We start from the raw sequence: 19,547 nt of genomic DNA, 5'->3' as shown, positions 1-19,547 counted from the left end.
TTTATACGTGTGTCTAAACAAGTTTTGCCAGGGCACCAATAAAACAATTCTCAGTCAGACATTATATACCCTACTCTTGTGACCTACAGTGGGTGCCTGGGTAGGTTCGCGTAATGAGGGTCAGGAACCTCAACAGTAAACGTGGACTCGTCCCAGCCCAACTGTGAGCTATACACACACTACCCTGTCCTTCAGGAAACTTTCATGCAATAGCACTCTGTAACAATACTGTCATGATGAACAAATATGGTGTAAACAAATACAATTTGAAAAATCATGTTCTGACCAACATTAGCCACACGGTAAATGTACAATGTAGGGAGACACGGCGTGTTGACAACCGCGGCACATTGTTGACTAAACAAGGTTACATGACGATTCTCAGAAACAGCATAACACTCCAATGTAAGACTTACAGCTTTCTCCTTTGAGGCAAACAATAAAAAACATTATAATCCCAGCAACATCTTCACAACAGCGAACAATTCACTTTCCTGACTGCTAAGAACCAACAGTTTCCCCAGAAGAACATTTTTGGCTTCATAGCTATCAAACTATCCTTTCATATTCTGGCAAGTTGAAATCTGACCATGTCAATCTTCTAAAACCCTATGACAGTTTCAGCACAAGAACATTTTTGGCTTCATAGCTATCAAACTATCCTTTCATATTCTGGCAAGTTGAAACCTGACCATGTCAATGTTCTGAAACCCCACGGCTCTATGTATCTACGAAACCATATTCATCTTCTCAATGCCGATGGGTACCTAGTTCTTGCTCAATGATAATGCTAAACCTGACTGACAAGCTGCAGAGTGTGTGAAAAGGACAAGATTGCAACATGTTGCCCAAACACACAAGATCGTCGTCTTGTTACACAGCAGTGTTACCCAACATTCAGTCACTTATTTGGCAGGTTGTATCACATTTTGCTTCTTTGTTCTAATGAATGATAATAATAATAATGACAACCAGACACGTATCTGGGAACTGACTCCCTGGACCTATGTGGAAAATCCATTCTGATTGATTCCCTGCAAGATGATACAAAAGGCTGCTTGTGATTCTGACTTGATATGTACACCAGACACTGCCCAGCAACATCACTGCATAACTCGGAATGAAATTACAACAGATGCTGCATCAAATATACTCAGGACAGATGCTCATGAAATTCAGATTTGGGCAATCACTGAAACGCCAAATACAAGTGTAAAGATACAAAACATGATATACCTTGATGTCAGATGTGGAAGTTTTTCAGTTTTTTTAAATTACATAATTCCATTTCCATTTTAAGGGGGATTTATTTACTGTTACCATTGGGGATTTTCCTCCAATTGGCAATTTGGCATCAGAAGAAGGACAACAAATATATTACACATATACAGTGAAATCCTATCAATCTGGACACTACCATTCACCATTAAAATAATGGATCAACAGATATGGGATTAAAAAGTCATAGGTTTGGGGGAAATGTCCCTTTAATAAGTAAACTTTTCTAAAAGCAGTTGTCTGGAAGGTAGAGTTTGTTGTTGACTATGTGTCAGGACTAACTTAGTTTCATTTTAACTAGAAGTCACATCTTTACAAATTAACGCTGGAGGATTTAAAATCACAGGCCTCCTCTCTATAATAAATGGCAGGTCTCTTGGGATGTCGCCATACATGATAGGGCAATACAGCTCTAGTATCTTCCAATGATTAAAACCAGTAGACATTGACATTGAGAAACATATACCCTAAGTAGGGAGTTTAAGGGTCAAGTACCGTTGTCTTATACCCCAGGACCCATCCCTCCAGTCTTGGCACTTTGATGATGATAATTCAAATACTTAAACAACATCTTTGAAAGTTGTATCGCAAAGACCACTGTGTGGAATGCGAACCAAGTTGGGTAACACCAGTGGTGTACAGTGGCTCCTCTGGATCATGCTAGGTTGTCTGACTTGCTACACATTTGGATGGCTTTTTTCTAATTGAACAAAACATATCTTTGACAGCTGTACGTCTGGAACAAATAATTTTGTCTAGTAGATGCTAAAATGTTTGTGAGATTCACTGTTCCTTTGAGTTGTTTATCTCGGAGACAGGTCCTGCTGCTTGCGGATGAGGGAGCCGATGATGTTGGCGTAGTGCACGCCAAAGACAGACCTGTTGTGGGAGACGAGACGCAGGAAGCGTCCCAGCATCTGGCTGAGCTCTGTCTGGAAGACGGAGTACCCGGCGGGAACCTTCAGCGGCTCCGTATGTCGGGAAGTGATGGAGCCTTTGATGAATGAACAGATCCTCTTGTCTGCAATTTGATAATATAACCCAGTTTGAGCATCATACTGGACAGCTTAAATTTTTAGTGATTGAGTGAATATGGTTTTACACCGCTTTTAGCAATATTCCAGCAATATCACGGCACGGGACACCAGAAATGGGCTTCACACATTGTACCCATGTCGGGAATCAAACCCAGGTCTTCAGCGTGACGGGTAAATGTTTTAACCGCTGGGCTACCTGACCACACCCCACAATGTAGGTGTTAAAGAAACAATGATAAAAGTAGGTTATGATCTTGTTCTAGATGATGTGAGAATTGTGTCCCCAACTGCAGCAATAATTTCAAAAGGGTATTTCAAAATTATGCTCAAGAATTAAAAAAGATTCAGATTGATGTGACAACATGTTGGTCCACTGACAAATTACAGGTGAAAATGATAAGCTGAGTTAGCAGAAATATAGGGATGGGCCCCATCTTGCGGTTGAGGAAGGCAGTATGAAGAATTTAACTGTGTACTCAACTTCGACCAATCTCATTAAAATCAGATCTTTGTCCCTGCTACTGCTAAACAAAGATCTGAGGACATCCCATTAGGAGTCACGTCAGAACATCCTTTCATCCGACCAATCAGAGTGTCGCTTACCAGATCATGAAAGTGACAGTCGGAATCTGTTTTCTAATCATGCAACCACGAAATATTTAACACGGGGTATTCCTAACGACAGTTACGGATTTTATGATTATATCCATACAATCTAGGACATCTATAAGCCATTCCAGAGTGTTCTTCTTATCAGTTTTAATTTTTTTAATCGAGAATACGTCAAAATATGTTTCGAAGCGTAGTCACCAGTTTGAGACTAGTGTTGTAAAGCTCGAGAAAGCTGCCTTCTGACTGTCTAATGTCGATTTCTTGTCAGTCATTTCATTGGTCGGTCAAAATTCGCGAAAGGTCGTTCTGACGTGACCCGTAATGGGATGTCTTCAGATCTTTGTTTAGCGGTAGCAAGAACTAAGATCTGATTTAATGAGATTGAACTTCGACATGCGTGTCAGTTACCATTGTGTTTTGAAGTAATATCATAAGACATATTCTGATTGCGAGACACACATACTTTACAGTGATTGAAGCCTTGGAAACCTACAACATTAATTCACTTGGGTGAGATCATCCATAATTCTTTGTTACTCTAAGTGTTACGCTTGCCAAGGCTAGTAGAAATTAATGTTTAATCCTGAGTATTTTCACCATACAGCAACATACTCGGCTAATTATCTCTGCTTTTCTGTTAAGCATTTGAGATTTACACAGCTTCATGTTCAATAAGGACAGTCATCAACATACTAATCTAATGTAATAGTGAAAACAATCTAATTTTGTTTAAGTTTAACAAAAAGTGTTAATTAAATATTTAAGTGACAAGTTTCCTCCTACTTACGCATGACAGTTGTGACAGCATGGTCTTCAGCAGCAACATCTGAGATCTGCCCGATGAGACACTTTCCCTTCTCCTCGTCCAGCTGGGAGAAGCCGTGCTTGACAAGGCACTCATTCACATCTTTCTTCACCTGATCAGCCACAGACACAATCACCTTCTTGAAATCTCTGTAAAACAGACACAATCACCTTCTTGAAATCCCTGTAAAACAGACATAATCAACTTCTTGAAATCTCTGTGAAATAGACACGCATTAAGCGTGTGTAGGTGTTGATGAATTACAGTAATATCAGGAAAGGAAAATAAAGAATCAGCTCACTCACTTGCTGATCTCACATGTCACTAGGCAAAGAATTTAGTTTGTTTGTTTGTTGTTTAACATATTTAACACCGCACTCAGCAATATTCCAGCTATATGACAGCGGTCTGTAAAAAAATGGAGATAGGACCAGACAATCCAGTGATTGACATTATGAGCATCGATCCAGGCAATTGGGATACAATGACATCTATCAACCAAGTCATCAAGCCTGACCACCTGATCCTGTTAGTCGCCCCTTACAACAAGCAAATTTGCCTGTTACGGCAAGCATGGGTTGCTGAAGACCTATTCTCTAACCAGATTTTCATGGGTCACAAAGAATTCAACATATTTAAAAACGAATGTAGCCCTGGCACAGATGGATTACCAGACAGTGTTTATGAAAAATCTGAATAGACTTAAGACTGGTGACTTGCATAAAGGCAAATAAACCTTTTTAGATTTCCAGTGTCCAGTAAATGTGAAAGTCTGACTTACTTCTCTTCTCCAATGACAGTGAGTATATTGGACTTGAGTGTAGTCTTGAGGTCCTGTATTCCGGCTATGGGTGCCCCTACAGTACTGTACGTCACCAGCAACACAGACGCCACCAGGGTCAGCTGACGAGTCTTGTCACGCAGCTCCAGGATCCGGCCCTGGTCCATCAGTAGAGTCTGCACAGATAACACGGAACACCTACGTCACCACAACACTGAGCTATACTTAAACAATGAGTCTCACTTCAACACTGAGGTCACTTCAACACTGAGCTACACTACAACACTGAGCTACATTACAACACTGAGCTACATTACAACATAGAGCTACATTACAACACTGAGCTACATTACAACACTGAGCTACACTGTAACACTGAGCTACACTACAACACTGAGCTACACTTCAACACTGAGCTACACCACAACACTGAGCTACACTTCAACACTGAGCTACACTTCAACACTGAGCTACACTTCAACACTGAGCTAAACTTCAACACTGAGCTACATTATAACAACGAGCTACACTTGAGCACTGAGGTCACTTCAACACTGAGCTACACTGCAACACTGAGCTACACTACAACACTGAGCTACACTTCAACACAGAGCTACACTTCAACACTGAGCTACACTTCAACACTGAGCTAAACTTCAACACTGAGCTACATTATAACAATGAGCTACACTTGAGCACTGAGGTCACTTCAACACTGAGCTACACTACAACACTGAGCTACACTACAACACTGAGCTACACTTCAACACAGAGCTACACTTCAACACTGAGCTAAACTTCAACACTGAGCTACACTATAACAATGAGCTACACTTGAGCACTGAGGTCACTTCAACACTGAGCTACACATCAACACTGAGATACACTACAACACAGAGCTACACTACAATACGGAGCTACACTACAACGCTGAGCTACACTTCAACACTGAGCTACACTTCAACACTGAGCTAAACTTCAACACTGAGCTACACTATAACAATGAGCTACACCACAACACTGAGGTCACTTCAACACTGAGCTACACTACAACACTGAGCTACACTACAACACTGAGCTACACTTCAACACTGAGCTACACTTCAACACTGAGCTACACTATAACAATGAGCTACACTTGAGCACTGAGGTCACTTCAACACTGAGCTACACATCAACACTGAGCTACACTACAACACAGAGCTACACTACAACACAGAGCTACACTACAACACAGAGCTACACTACAACACTGAGCTACACTTCAACACTGAGCTACACTTCAACATTGACTTGGTTCCAAGGTTACTGCTCTGAAAATAATGATATTAAAACCATGGAAACCATCAGTACTGCTGACTCAACACAATCAACATGATCATTGCTCATCCATACCTCCGGGAACACTTGATCATCCTTCCACTGTAGAAGTTCCATGTAAGCCTCATTCATGATAGATGCTGGCGTGACTTTTGACCCTGCAGTGGCTCCCTCTCCCGACGATTCTTCCTCCACCAACAGCTGTTCGAAGCTTCGCTTCAGCCATACTTTCGAGAACTGCAGGCCATCTGTCCCATGTTCTGACAACATATATGCATGGTCTTACTAAGCACCATAACATGGAAGTGACTCTTTGGATACACAGTATTTGTTCTCAAGGTTATCCAACGTCTGGATTGGTTGTCGTGGTGGGGCAGCCTTGTTGATACATTGTCTGTTTGATTTTTAAAGCCTCAGATAGAAATATTGAGTTTGGGTCAGATGAACAAGTGATTGATGCTATGAGCAAACTTACATACTGTTGGGGTCCCAGATTCTGACCACCCAATCCAATTACAAGAAGCATGGGTTACCGGGGACCTATTCTAACCCAAAATCACCCCTGGGTTTAAGCAAGGGTGTACTAAGCAACATGGGTAAAAGGTGTGAACCACAGTGCGGACAATTTTGAACTTGATATTTATTTGAATGCTTTATAAGCCTGAAACAGATGAAGCCCAGAGGATAGACTGCCTTGAGGACACACAGTCTGATTGTCAACTATTTCAAGATCGCCAAACCACACTTGAACCACATCTAGCTCCCAGACAGCCTACCATCCTGTGTCTTATCAATTAACTCCCACATCATGCACACAGCCTCTCATCCTAACCACATCCCACACAGCCTACAATCCTAACTACCTTCCACACAGCCTACCATCCTAACTACCTTCCACACAGCCTACCATCCTAACTACCTTCCACACAGCCTACCATCCTAACTACCTTCCACACAGCCTACCATCCTAACTACCTCCCACACAGACTACCATCCTAACTACCTCCCACACAGCGTACCATCCTAACTACCTCCCACACAGCCTCCAATCCTAACTACCTCCCACACAGCCTACCATCCTAACTACCTCCAACACAGCCTACCATCCTAACTACCTCCCACACAGCCTACCACCCTAACTACCTCCCACACAGCCTACCATCCTAACTACCTCCCACACAGCCTACCATCCTAACTACCTTCCACACAGCCTACCATCCTAACTACCTCCCACACAGCCTACAATCCTAACTACCTCCAACACAGCCTACCATCCTAACTACTTCCCACACAGCTTACCATCCTAACTACCTCCAACACAGCCTACCATCCTAACTACCTCCCACACAGCCTACCATCCTAACTACCTCCAACACAGCTTACCATCCTGTGTCTTGAGGAATTCCTGGAACTTGTTGCGCTCATACTCTACACTCTGCTGCTGGAGGTATGGCCTCATCTGCTGGATGGTGAAGTTGGCCATGTCCATCTTCATCAGGTCTAAAACCTCAAATATCTCCCTGGAAACCAGAGAACCAAACAATGTGTGACCACTTTAATATATTGAACTTCAAAACTGGAGGGTAATTCTGTCTGCTACAACTACATCGACTACAGTAGAGGTGTAACTATACCATGGATACAGCCGTGTCTGCTACAACTACATCGACTACAGTAGAGGTGTAACTATACCATGGATACAATGGTGTCTGCTACAACTACATCGACTACAGTAGAGGTGTAACTATACCATGGATACAGTGGTGTCTGCTACAACTACATCGACTACAGTAGAGGTGTAACGATACCATGGATACAGCGGTGTCTGCTACAACTACATCGACTACAGTAGAGGTGTAACTATACCATGGATACAGTGGTGGCTGCTACAGCTACATCGACTACAGTAGAGGTGTAACTATACCATTGATACACTGGTGTCTGCCACAACTACATCGACTTCAGTAGAGGTGTAACGATACCATGGATACAGCGGTGTCTGCTACAAGTACATCGACTACAGTAGAGGTGTAACGATACCATGGATACAGCCGTGTCTGCTACAACTACATCGACTACAGTAGAGGTGTAACTATACCATGGATACAGCGGTGTCTGCTACAACTACATCGACTACAGTAGAGGTGTAACTATACCATGGATACAGTGGTGTCTGCTACAACTACATCGACTACAGAAGAGGTGTAACTATACCATGGATAGAGTGGTGTCTGCTACAACTACATCGACTACAGAAGAGGTGTAATGATACCATGGATACAGTGGTGTCTGCTACAAATACATCGACTACAGTAGAGGTGTAACGATACCATGGATACAGTGGTGTCTGCTACAACTACATCGACTACAGTAGAGGTGTAACTATACCATGGATACAGTGGTGTCTGCTACAACTACATCGACTACAGTAGAGGTGTAACTATACCATGGATACAGTGGTGTCTGCTACAACTACATCGACTACGGTAGAGGTGTAACTATACCATGGATACAGTGGTGTCTGCTACAACTACATCGACTACGGTAGAGGTGTAACTATACCATGGATACAGTGGTGTCTGCTACAACTACATCGACTACAGTAGAGGTGTAACTATACCATGGATACAGTGGTGTCTGCTACAACTACATCGACTACAGTAGAGTAGTAACTATACCATGGATACAGTGGTGTCTGCTACAACTACATCGACTACAGTAGAGGTGTAACTATACCATGGATACACTGGTGTTTGCTACAAGTACATCGACTACAGTAGAGTAGTAACTATACCATGGATACAGTGGGGCTTTGATACAATATGTATCGCGATACTATTGGTGTGATATGATTCGTATTCTGATTTAGTACTTCAGTTGATATTCTTTCTTTTTGCATGTGAATCACAACCCTGAATTATTTGTTTTCAAATTTCAGAAATCAAAGATGGGATATTGTAGGGCAAAAATATATACCGGTACCATGGATACAGTGGTGTCTGCTACAACTACATCGACTACAGTAGAGGTGTAACTATACCATGGATACAGTGGTGTCTGCTACAACTACATCGACTACAGTAGAGTAGTAACTATACCATGGATACAGGTGTAACTATACCATGGATACAGTGGTGTCTGCTAAAACTACATCGACTACAGTAGAGTAGTAACTATACCATGGATACAGTGGTGTCTGCTACAACTACATCGACTACAGTAGAGGTGTAACTATACCATGGATACACTGGTGTTTGCTACAAGTACATCGACTACAGTAGAGTAGTAACTATACCATGGATACAGTGGGGCTTTGATACAATATGTATCGCGATACTATTGGTGTGATATGATTCGTATTCTGATTTAGTACTTCAGTTGATATTCTTTCTTTTTGCATGTGAATCACAACCCTGAATTATTTGTTTTCAAATTTCAGAAATCAAAGATGGGATATTGTAGGGCAAAAATATATACCGGTACGCTAGAGGGCACTGGGAATGTTATGCTATTTATAGCCAACCCGGAAATACCAGAGAATCTACGTAAGCTGGTTGCTGATCAGTTTCTGTTACTATTCACCAATATGACTTGTCATGAAATGTATCGTATGTATTGCGATACACGGGATGTCAATCAATGTATTATTTCGTGGGGCTTGTATTGGGATACAATACTGTATCGTTCCACGGCGAAGTAAAAAAAATTATAAACAAATATGTATTGTTATGTTGGGAACTGACTTACCACTTATTCTAGATGACATTGCTTTTATTCTAATGTGGATAATGAACACTGTTATCAGTTATCAGTTATCAGTAAAATCAACAATTTCTTGATCATTGATCAGATCGTCTTGGCTGGGCGCCGCCATTTTGTTTAAAGCAATTGTAAGTGATACAAGAGGCAGAATCTGATTGGTCAATAGGAGGAGCATAGAAGGGACATAACTTGTAACAGCATTTTATATAGTTATAACTTGTTCCCAATCCTTTTCCCTTCAAGTAAAAACAATTTGTTTAAATCAAAACATCATAATATAGGTCTTACTTGAAGAGAGGCACAACTTCCTTCTGTCCCTTGAGCTTGGCGATCTGGTCATCCCGCAGGGGGGCACAGAGTCGGCCCATGATGCCTACTACATAGTCGGCATAGTAGTGGATGTCAAATGCTTCATTCTCCATCTTCTGTTCAATAAGCTCAAGGTCAAGGACTTCATTCACCTGGGCTCGTAATCGAACATGCTGGGGTAGCAAGAGTGACAACAGCACCTGGAAACACAAGCCAGAATTCGTGAAAAGATAACCAGTTTAAAAATAACATGTTAACACAAGCCAAAAACCATACAGTAAAACACAAGCAGTTAACACAAGCCAGCGTACATAAAGTGAAAAGAGAATCTGTGAAATCTCTTGACCCTAGTCACGAGTACATAAAGTGAAAAGAGAATCTGTGAAATCTCTTGACCCTAGTCACGAGTACATAAAGTGAAAAGAGAATCTGTGAAATCTCTTGACCCTAGTCACGAGTGCATAAAGTGAAAAGAGAATCTGTGAAATCTCTTGACCCTAGTCACGAGTACATAAAGTGAAAAGAGAATCTGTGAAATCTCTTGACCCTATTCACGAGTACATAAAGTGAAAAGAGAATCTGTGAAATTTCTTGACCCTAGTCACGAGTACATAAAGTGAAAAGAGAATCTGTGAAATCTCTTGACCCTAGTCACGAGTACATAAAGTGAAAAGAGAATCTGTGAAATCTCTTGACCCTAGTCACGAGTACATAAAGTGAAAAGAGAATCTGTGAAATCTCTTGACCCTAGTCACGAGTACATAAAGTGAAAAGAGAATCTGTGAAATCTCTTGACCCTAGTCACGAGTACATAAAGTGAAAAGAGAATCTGTGAAATCTCTTGACCCTAGTCACGAGTACATAAAGTGAAAAGAGAATCTGTGAAATCTCTTGACCCTAGTCACGAGTACATAAAGTGAAAAGAGAATCTGTGAAATCTCTTGACCCTAGTCACGAGATCTGTGAAATCTCTTGACCCTAGTCACGAGTGCATAAAGTGAAAAGAGAATCTGTGAAATCTCTTGACCCTAGTCACAAGTACATAAAGTGAAAAGAGAATCTGTGAAATCTCTTGACCCTATTCACGAGTACATAAAGTGAAAAGAGAATCTGTGAAAATTCTTGACCCTAGTCACGAGTACATAAAGTGAAAAGAGAATCTGTGAAATCTCTTGACCCTAGTCACGAGTACATAAAGTGAAAAGGTAATCTGTGAAATCTCTTGACCCTAGTCACGAGTACATAAAGTGAAAAGGTAATCTGTGAAATCTCTTGACCCTAGTCAAGAGTACATAAAGTGAAAAGGTAATCTGTGAAATCTCTTGACCCTAGTAACAAATACATAAATGAAAAGATAATCTGTTAAACCTCTTAACACAAGCCAAATACATGCAGTGAAACGATAATCAGTTGAAAACCTGCTAAAACAAGCCGTGATAAATGAAAACATCACCTAATAACATAAGCCAGATTACATACAGTGAAAAGATAACCTGTCAAGACAAGGCAGATCCCATGTTGTAGAGCTAGTCTTGTAGATTATAAGTTGTAGCAGGATCACTTGGGGACATGTGGTTTTATGTCCCGAGAGCCGGAAGCGAGTGGTATAAAACCTAACGAGGGATGCATAAAACCGCATGTACCATATGTGATCCTGCTGCAACAAACTTATCTTACCGACATGTTTCATGTGACATTGTAAAAAATTAACACAAATTCAAAATTGATAGAAAATAGCTGTTTGACTGAGTTGTGGTTAACTTGTGCTATGTCGCTGACTTTCATTGACTCAAAAAAAAAGCATGCAGATTTTTGCTTATTGAAGTGTGGTATAAGGGATTTATTCTGTCTCTCAGAAATCATGAACAGCCTGTCTAGCTCTTGGCGGGGTATAAGTAGTGTTACAAATTGGCACTGGTCCTGTAGTTAAGGTATCCTAAGGACTAGTAGAAATTTGCCTTTATTAAGGGTTTTGCTATATGTTATCATTCTGAGGACTAGCGGACTAAAACAGTTTAGAGAAATTTATTTCCCTCCAAGGTGGGATACATAGTATTTTGTCAAGATCACGTGGACCAATCAGATCTCATCATGACATCAGACATGGTTGGTTGCTTGGTTGGTTTGTTGTTTAATGCCGCACTCAGCAATATTACAGCTTTATGATGGGAGTCTGTAAATAATCGAGTCTAGACCAGACAATCCAGTGATTGATATCATGAGCATCGACCCACGCAATTGGGATTGATGACATGCATCAACCAAGTCAAGTCTGACCACCGTATCCTGTCAGTCGCCTCTTACAACAAGCATAGTCGCCTTTTACGGCAAGCATGGGTTGCTGACATGGAGGTATGACAAACATCTGAATTTTATCGAGCTATAAATCACCTAAGACCACAGACAAAATAACATCACTTACCTCCTTAACCTCTTCAATAAGCACCAGCGACCTTTTGAATTCTGGGGGGTCCTGGCTGATCTCTTCACGCAGCAAGTCCCAGAATGCTTTGTGTACTACTTCCTGTACTTGAGACTGAACACTGCAAAAGATTCGGAAGACAAAAGATCAATCTTTTGGTAAAAGAAACACATATTCCATAACAAAGCATATTTGATAAGGAACATATGGATTGGCTCTTCTTGGTGACATCAACACAGCATGTCACTTATTCACATTGTCTGGATGGCCTTTTTCGGTACGTGGAAACATAAAAACTCGACCCATTAGCCAATCAAGTGCCTTGGAATCACTTGCAGTTTTATATAATAACATATACACAATGTGAAATTCACTTAAGAATGTTTAGTCAGTATGTTGAATAAAAATTAAATTAAATGAACTTTTGTTCATGTTTACACTTGAAAAGGCATGTTCATATCAATGTGAGACATTAGGATAACAGAAATATAGGGCCAGGAGACACATACTGCTCAGACAAGACGGTCACTTATATTCGGTATATTCCACATAGTCATCTGAAAGATCTGAGTGAGTGAGTATGGTTTTACGCCGCTTTTAGCAATATTCCGGCAATATCACAGGGGGGTACACCAGAAATGGGCTTCACACATTGTACCCATGTTGGGAATCGAACCTGGGTCATCCGATTGATGAGCGAACGCTTTAACCACTAGCCTACCCGACCACCCCTGAAAGATCTGAATAGTTGCATATGGTCATACCTGTTTTTCTGTGGTTTGCGGGTCTCCAGTTTGAAGTCACCGTCGACCACAATCTCATGGGCGAGTGTCATGTTCCTCACACCATTCGCTGCCTCCATCAACTGCTCAAAACTCACGAACTTCGGGGGAGAAGCTGTGAAATGTAACATCCACATTTCCTCATTAGTCTTACAGACATAAAAATAACAGCAAACAAGTTATCTTTGGCTAGTTGAAACTAAATAACATAGATTCATGTACCTTAATAATTAAGTTACATCTGACACAAGTGTGTGGGCTGGTTGGCATAACTAGGGATAGGAACATGCAAACTCAGGTAAAAAAGGAGTATAAGATCTTTACAGCAAGGCAACAAAAAGTTAGTCATTTCATTCACAGGGTTTCTTTTCATATAGGTGAGGTGAAATGGGGTTTAACGTCGCGTCAAAGATTATTGCACTTATATAGCAACGTGAATGCACGTGTATGTGTGTGTGACTGCTTGTGCTAGACCGGACTAATGCCGATTTATAGTGCTAGCACATTGAGATACCATGCCGCAGTTTAACATGAATACCCCACTCAGACACATTATAGTATTTATACTGACTCCGAGCCGATCAGCCCTTGTTTTAGACCTTAGTGCCGAGTGCTTGACAGGGTAACAACAAGTACCATCTTTTAACGTCTTTTGGTATGACACGGCTGGGGATCGAACCCCGGACCTTCCGCTCTCCTGGCGGACGCTCTACCATTAGACCACGGAGGTGGTCTCCTTTCATATATTATTGTGAGGTGGGACAAACTGTTTCGGGTACACAGTGGTATGCAAAGTATCCGTGCATACGTTTGTGGACAGGACTATGTGTGTGGTGTATTTTGTCAATAAAAGGAAATGGAACATAGGCAATAAATGTCTGTGTTGGTAGGTACTTGGTGACATAAAAATGACGTGAGGTGCCTGTGTGTGTGAGAAGAAGGGGTTGATAGTGAGACAGGGGGGGTGACAATCTGAGAGGACAAAGTCGTTGATATCCCCTGCAATGGTTAATACTTGTTGTGTATACGTCAACTAGTTACACAGACAGCCAGGGGTAGAAACTAACAGTTATAGTCCACTAGTCCTTATAACATGTATAATGATCACATATAGCAAAACCCTTAAAACTGGCACATATCTACTGACAGACAGACAGACAGACAGACAGACAGACACACACACACACACACACACAAAAAGCACAACCACACACACAGACACACACACGCACGCACTCACACACACACTCAAAGTTCTTGCCATGGAAACTCGAAAAATAGTATTTAAAAAAATCCCAAATTATCAAAAGGCACCACTTCACCATAAGACCTATCTACAAGATCTATTTGCAATGTTTGGTAAAGAATTATTGTATGGTTTTCAAGATCTTCTCCGGAAACGACATCTTGCACAGACGGATGGATGGGAGATAATAATCATGTGTGGTGAAAAGGGGGTTTAACGTTGTCATGTTCAAGATTATTGCACTTATACAGCGCATACATGTTAGTGTGTGTGGCTCCTTAATCTCATTAAATTCAGATCTTAGTTCTCTCTAATTGAATTATCTCCTTTGAAATTTTTGGTCCTGTTTATTTGTGTTGTTGGCTGCTCTGTAACCATGGTAAAGGAAATGACACCTCACCTGCCACCATGAACCCTGGGACACCAGCCGCTTGGGGAGGACTCGGGGTGCGCGTTCGACGTTTCTTGTTCTCTGTCTCGCTGTTTGAACTGTTCAGGCCATTTTCGTCTCCTTCAGAATTCACATCGGCGTCAATCGAGTTGTTCAAAGTTTCGGGGCCGTTTTCTCCTTTTTCTGCCATGGCAGATGATTTTAGGAATCTGGAATTCAAACTAAAATCAATAAATAAATAATACTTTAGGTTTATCATTAGTGACAGCGATATCCTTTTCCTCTGTTGTATTTCAATATCTACTGAAACCCCATGTTTCACTGAAAATTACATTAAATACTAGGACTGTTACGATACACTCACGTATTCGGTGAATCGAACCGTATCCATTCATGAATTGAATTCGTTATTCGTGGTCACAAGAATTGAATATTTATGAATATGCAGTCACGTGCATTTACATATACTGACCCTTAAAATATCCATAAGAACATATCATATGCATAGATTTCTTCAAAGACAACACTCTTTTATATTTAATTTGACAGTAATTTAGTCACTGGTCATTGTCGCATTTGTGCAGATTCTAGTACCTGGATAAGTGCAGTATATAAAGGTATTATAAAGTATTAATTAACAAACCATGTCAAATAATTTTATTTTGTTATTGTTTCACTGAATATCATAAATAATACATCAACTGCTGACTTGTTATTGTATTCGTGAATAAATATTTGTATTCGTTACCCTATATTCATTATACGAATCATATTCGCCTAATAGTGTATTCGTTGCAGCCCTATTAAATACTGTGCAGATTTATGCCACGAACCATGATTTTCATGGCCAATATGAAGTTGATGAAGGAGAGAAAACCTATGAATTTGATCAGGAGAGACCATATATTGAGCAGAGGTGGAACCAGGACTTTGAAAAAGGGGTGTTGAACATAATACCCCAGTCACAAAGTGACTTGACCGAGGGCAAGGTTAACATGTAAGGTGTCTGAAAAATCGGTGGTGCCAGTGTTGAAGATGGTTTGGGCCTGTTTGAAAACTGGCATTCATTTTACTTTCCATGAAACGAGAAAAAACAAACTGGTCTGTATTAGTATGAAAAATACTTATTTCTAGATTATCCCGGTAACACCTTTTTGATTAATATGATAAATAACTCACTCACCAATTGAATTTCTAAAAATTTATTCTCATCGTTTTTGGTTAAAATATTGATAAAACTTAACATGATAAATATTAACTCACTCACTATATACTCTTCTTTTGATTTCAAAAATCAAAATCTAAGTAAAAATCAAAATCCTGTTCTCAACTATAAATTTAAACTTATTACAACTTACATCTAGGATCAGCAATCCTTCTTGCCACACAGTCACTCTATAGCGTTTATAGATAAGTATGCAATTGACAATTCCATACAAACACTATCCATGCCATGTTTGATGACCTTTTTGGGTATTTGCCAAAAAACAGGACACGTCAAACAGTGATGTTTGTTAAATCTTCAATTAATTGTTTGGGCTCTGTAATTTCTTTTTTTATCCGCCTCTCTGCACCCTTTACTGTTTGTCATAGCCAGAACACCATCAAAGTAATTAGATAGAATTGTTGGAACATGACCGAGCACCAACCTGGCCAGCAGACAATCAGATAATGGCCATTATGTAAATAATGCTATAGATAGTTCCTACATCATATAGTGACAGATTTCCTTGTCTCAAAGAGAAAAACAGTAACCTAATATCATGATGACTGAATATAAAATATATGAAATATATTTTTCATACAATCATCATAATAGATAGAACGCTGGCTGTTTAAAGAAATAAGGGGGGTGGTGGGGTCATTGATATTTGACCCTAGAGAATTTGAATCTAGAGCCTAAAGCTTTAAAGTTCTACAGTATTAACATTAGAGAAATGTCAAGGATCCCTTGACTTTCATACTTAATTTCAAATACTATCTGATTAACCTATAAATGTTGTCATGTAAAAACGTGTTTGATTTACTTGGAGTTTAATGACTTCAGTGGTCTATTTCATAATTCTCATACAATAAATTTTCGCTTTTCTTTATAGATTAATTTAAATCCATACAAAACTAGACAATGCTAAATATAAGTTCAGACTTTTGATCATCCAAAGCAAAGTTAAACTTAAATGGGCCTAACTTAACACGTCATCAGTTCATTTCAAACTAGTGTAGTTTATGTTAAATAATGTTTTGCAGTGGCCATGTCTGACACTGCAAACATGTTAAATACATGTCTTCACTATTATTTTCCACACAAAAGAGATACAAGAAGAATTCGTACCAATTATCAGGCGAATATTAGTCCAGAGATGTTAATTTATCTTCATCAACAAAAGTAATTTCATCAGTATCTATACTATACACGGTGTACATTGCATAATAAATATTAACTATAATTGCTGTATTTGAATAGGGCCTATCTCACAACCCATCGACACACGTTCCCCAGCTGTTGTTGATGATGGTAGAGTATAGATTGGTGAACTTAACATGCTGAAGGTCAACTGAAGAATTGATCAACAACCAATCAACTCCATAACACGATAAAATATATTGATGAAAGCCTACATAGGATATAAGGAGTCATCTAGCTGCTACTGTTATCATGTTTACGAAATAAAGAAACAAGAATGTTTTGAGATACACGTTCCTTCTCCCCTTGTACTCTACACATAAGAGGAAAACGTACAGGCGATCTATAAATATCCCACGAAGCAGGGCACCCCCCCACGCTCCCTCACCCCCCATGCCTAACCCATCAGTTGAATTGTTGGCTTACCCTCATCTATGTCATGGAAAAACACATATATACGTTGTCACAACTTTGAAACTAAGTCTGTTTTTTGAGTCAAAACACTGCACGAAATTCACGAGGGCCTGGCCCACAATCAGCTGATAACAAAATTCGTCTGCATTATTTTGCCTCCGTGACCTAGAAACCAAGGTGGAATTTTCTGCAATAAAAGGGCATCTATGAGTTAGCACCACCTACCCGAGAGGAATACGTCTGTCTGAGTGTTGGGGCGTCTGTATGAATCCAAGGAGTGACTAATATTCGCGTAATCGCCACGAATATTGTGGAAATATCTAGAACCCTGGACAAAGCTTGCTGGGGTACGCGAAGCTTGTTTACGGACGTGACGTCACGATAGGAACGATGGGATGACGCTAGTCTCTATAAATAGGCATTCACTGTTTACAAACAAAGAGCACGTGTTTTAGTTGAAGCGATCTTATTCAATCTGATGCAACATTTTCACTCTTACCAATCGCAGTGTGTATTTCTAAACTTTGATTCACAATTAATGTTAATTTCAAAGTGTACTGGTACCGATGGTTGCTTTCACAAATATGTGTAGCGTACACAAGGATGTGTATATATCCTCGTGTCATGGAAGTTCGATCGCTTACGAAAAGTGTCTGATCACGTGACATTTACACCATGAAAGTAAACAAGCAGACGACGGGTGTGCCGTCGATTTACAACGTGTGCATTTATTACAATTGACATTTTCTTTGAGCTGATCAAGTTACATTAGTGATCTCGGGTTAAAAAGTAGTTGTTTGCTGAATATGAGCTACTACTTACGTTTGGTAACTTGACACGAAGCATTTTCCGGTCCAAGCGAACGAAAGCGGTGTTGTCAGAAGATCTAAGCTGCAGGTACCGTAATTTCTCGTTATATATCGCGAGAAATAACATTCAAAATGGCCGGTCGAAGTTACATGTCGATCGAACTTGTGTGACTTGACGAATTCCGGGCCTCAGATGACTGGGCCATCAGTGCCCCCTAAACCGATTATACGTTTTGTCATGTTCTTTATAACCAAAGTTGATTTTTTTCCATTAGGCGACAGCAACGAATACATATGTAGCCTCTAGAAGCAAACACACTCCCGTGAAGATCCGGGTTGGAATGGATCTGCAGAAACTCATGTGTGTCGTAAGAGGCGACGAACGGGATCGGACTGTCAGTCGATACTACTCAAAAGAAGTTTATTGACGTCATTAACAGGGGTGACTTCAACGTTGACGTCATTAACAGGGAGACTTCAACGTTGACGTCATCAACAGGGGAGACTTCAACGTTGACGTCATTAACAGGGTTGACTTCAACGTTAACGTCATTAACAGGAGAGACTTCAACGTTGACGTCATTTACAGGGGTGACTTCAACAATGAAGAACTCAACAGGGGAGACTTCAACGTTGACGTCATCAACAGAGGTGACTTCAACAATGAAGAACTCAACAGGGGAGACTTCAACGTTGACGTCATCAACAGGGATGACTTCAACAATGAATATCTCAACAGGGGAGACTTCGACGTTGACGTCATTAACAGTGGTGATTTCAACGTTGACGTCATTAACAGGGAGACTTCAACGTTGACGTCATCAACAGGGGAGACTTCAACGTTGACGTCATTAACAGGGAGACTTCAACGTTGACGTCATTAACAGGGTTGACTTCAACGTTGACGTCATTAACAGGGGAGACTTCAACAATGAAGAACTCAACAGGGGAGACTTCAACGTTGACGTCATTAACAGGGGTGACTTTAACAATGAAGACTTCTTCAACAGAGGAGAATTAAATGTTAACTTCAACATCAACGTTTAATTCTCCTCTGTCGAAATATTCATTGTCATAAAGTCGTAAAGTTAATGACGTGAACGTTTAATTCTCCTCTGTTGAAGAAGTCTTCATTGTTAAAGTCACTCCTGTTAATGACGTCAACGTGTAATTCT

General features: G+C 40.3%; 1 protein-coding gene across 1 annotated transcript; it reads right to left on the bottom strand.

Annotated features, from left to right (window-relative positions):
- Positions 1-516: 516 nt before the first annotated feature.
- On the bottom strand, positions 517-17,921 carry LOC139473825 (T-complex protein 11-like protein 1). The gene is made up of 10 exons (XM_071256585.1): positions 17,789-17,921; positions 14,755-14,954; positions 13,091-13,223; positions 12,327-12,447; positions 9,884-10,104; positions 7,217-7,353; positions 5,909-6,093; positions 4,514-4,689; positions 3,715-3,881; positions 517-2,299 (listed from the first exon to the last, which is right to left on the bottom strand). The coding sequence occupies exons 2-10, from the start codon at positions 14,933-14,935 to the stop codon at positions 2,082-2,084; spliced, it is 1,539 nt and encodes a 512-aa protein (XP_071112686.1). The 5' UTR covers positions 14,936-14,954; positions 17,789-17,921; the 3' UTR covers positions 517-2,081.
- Between the last annotated feature and the right edge of the window lie 1,626 nt (positions 17,922-19,547).

The sequence above is a fragment of the Haliotis cracherodii genome, unplaced genomic scaffold (genome assembly GCF_022045235.1).
Source record: "Haliotis cracherodii isolate W230 unplaced genomic scaffold, xgHalCrac1.p SCAF_3, whole genome shotgun sequence".
Taxonomy (NCBI): Eukaryota; Metazoa; Mollusca; class Gastropoda; order Lepetellida; family Haliotidae; genus Haliotis; species Haliotis cracherodii.
Note: the sequence above shows the minus strand (reverse complement) of the source record. Positions and strands in the feature narration are given on the sequence as shown.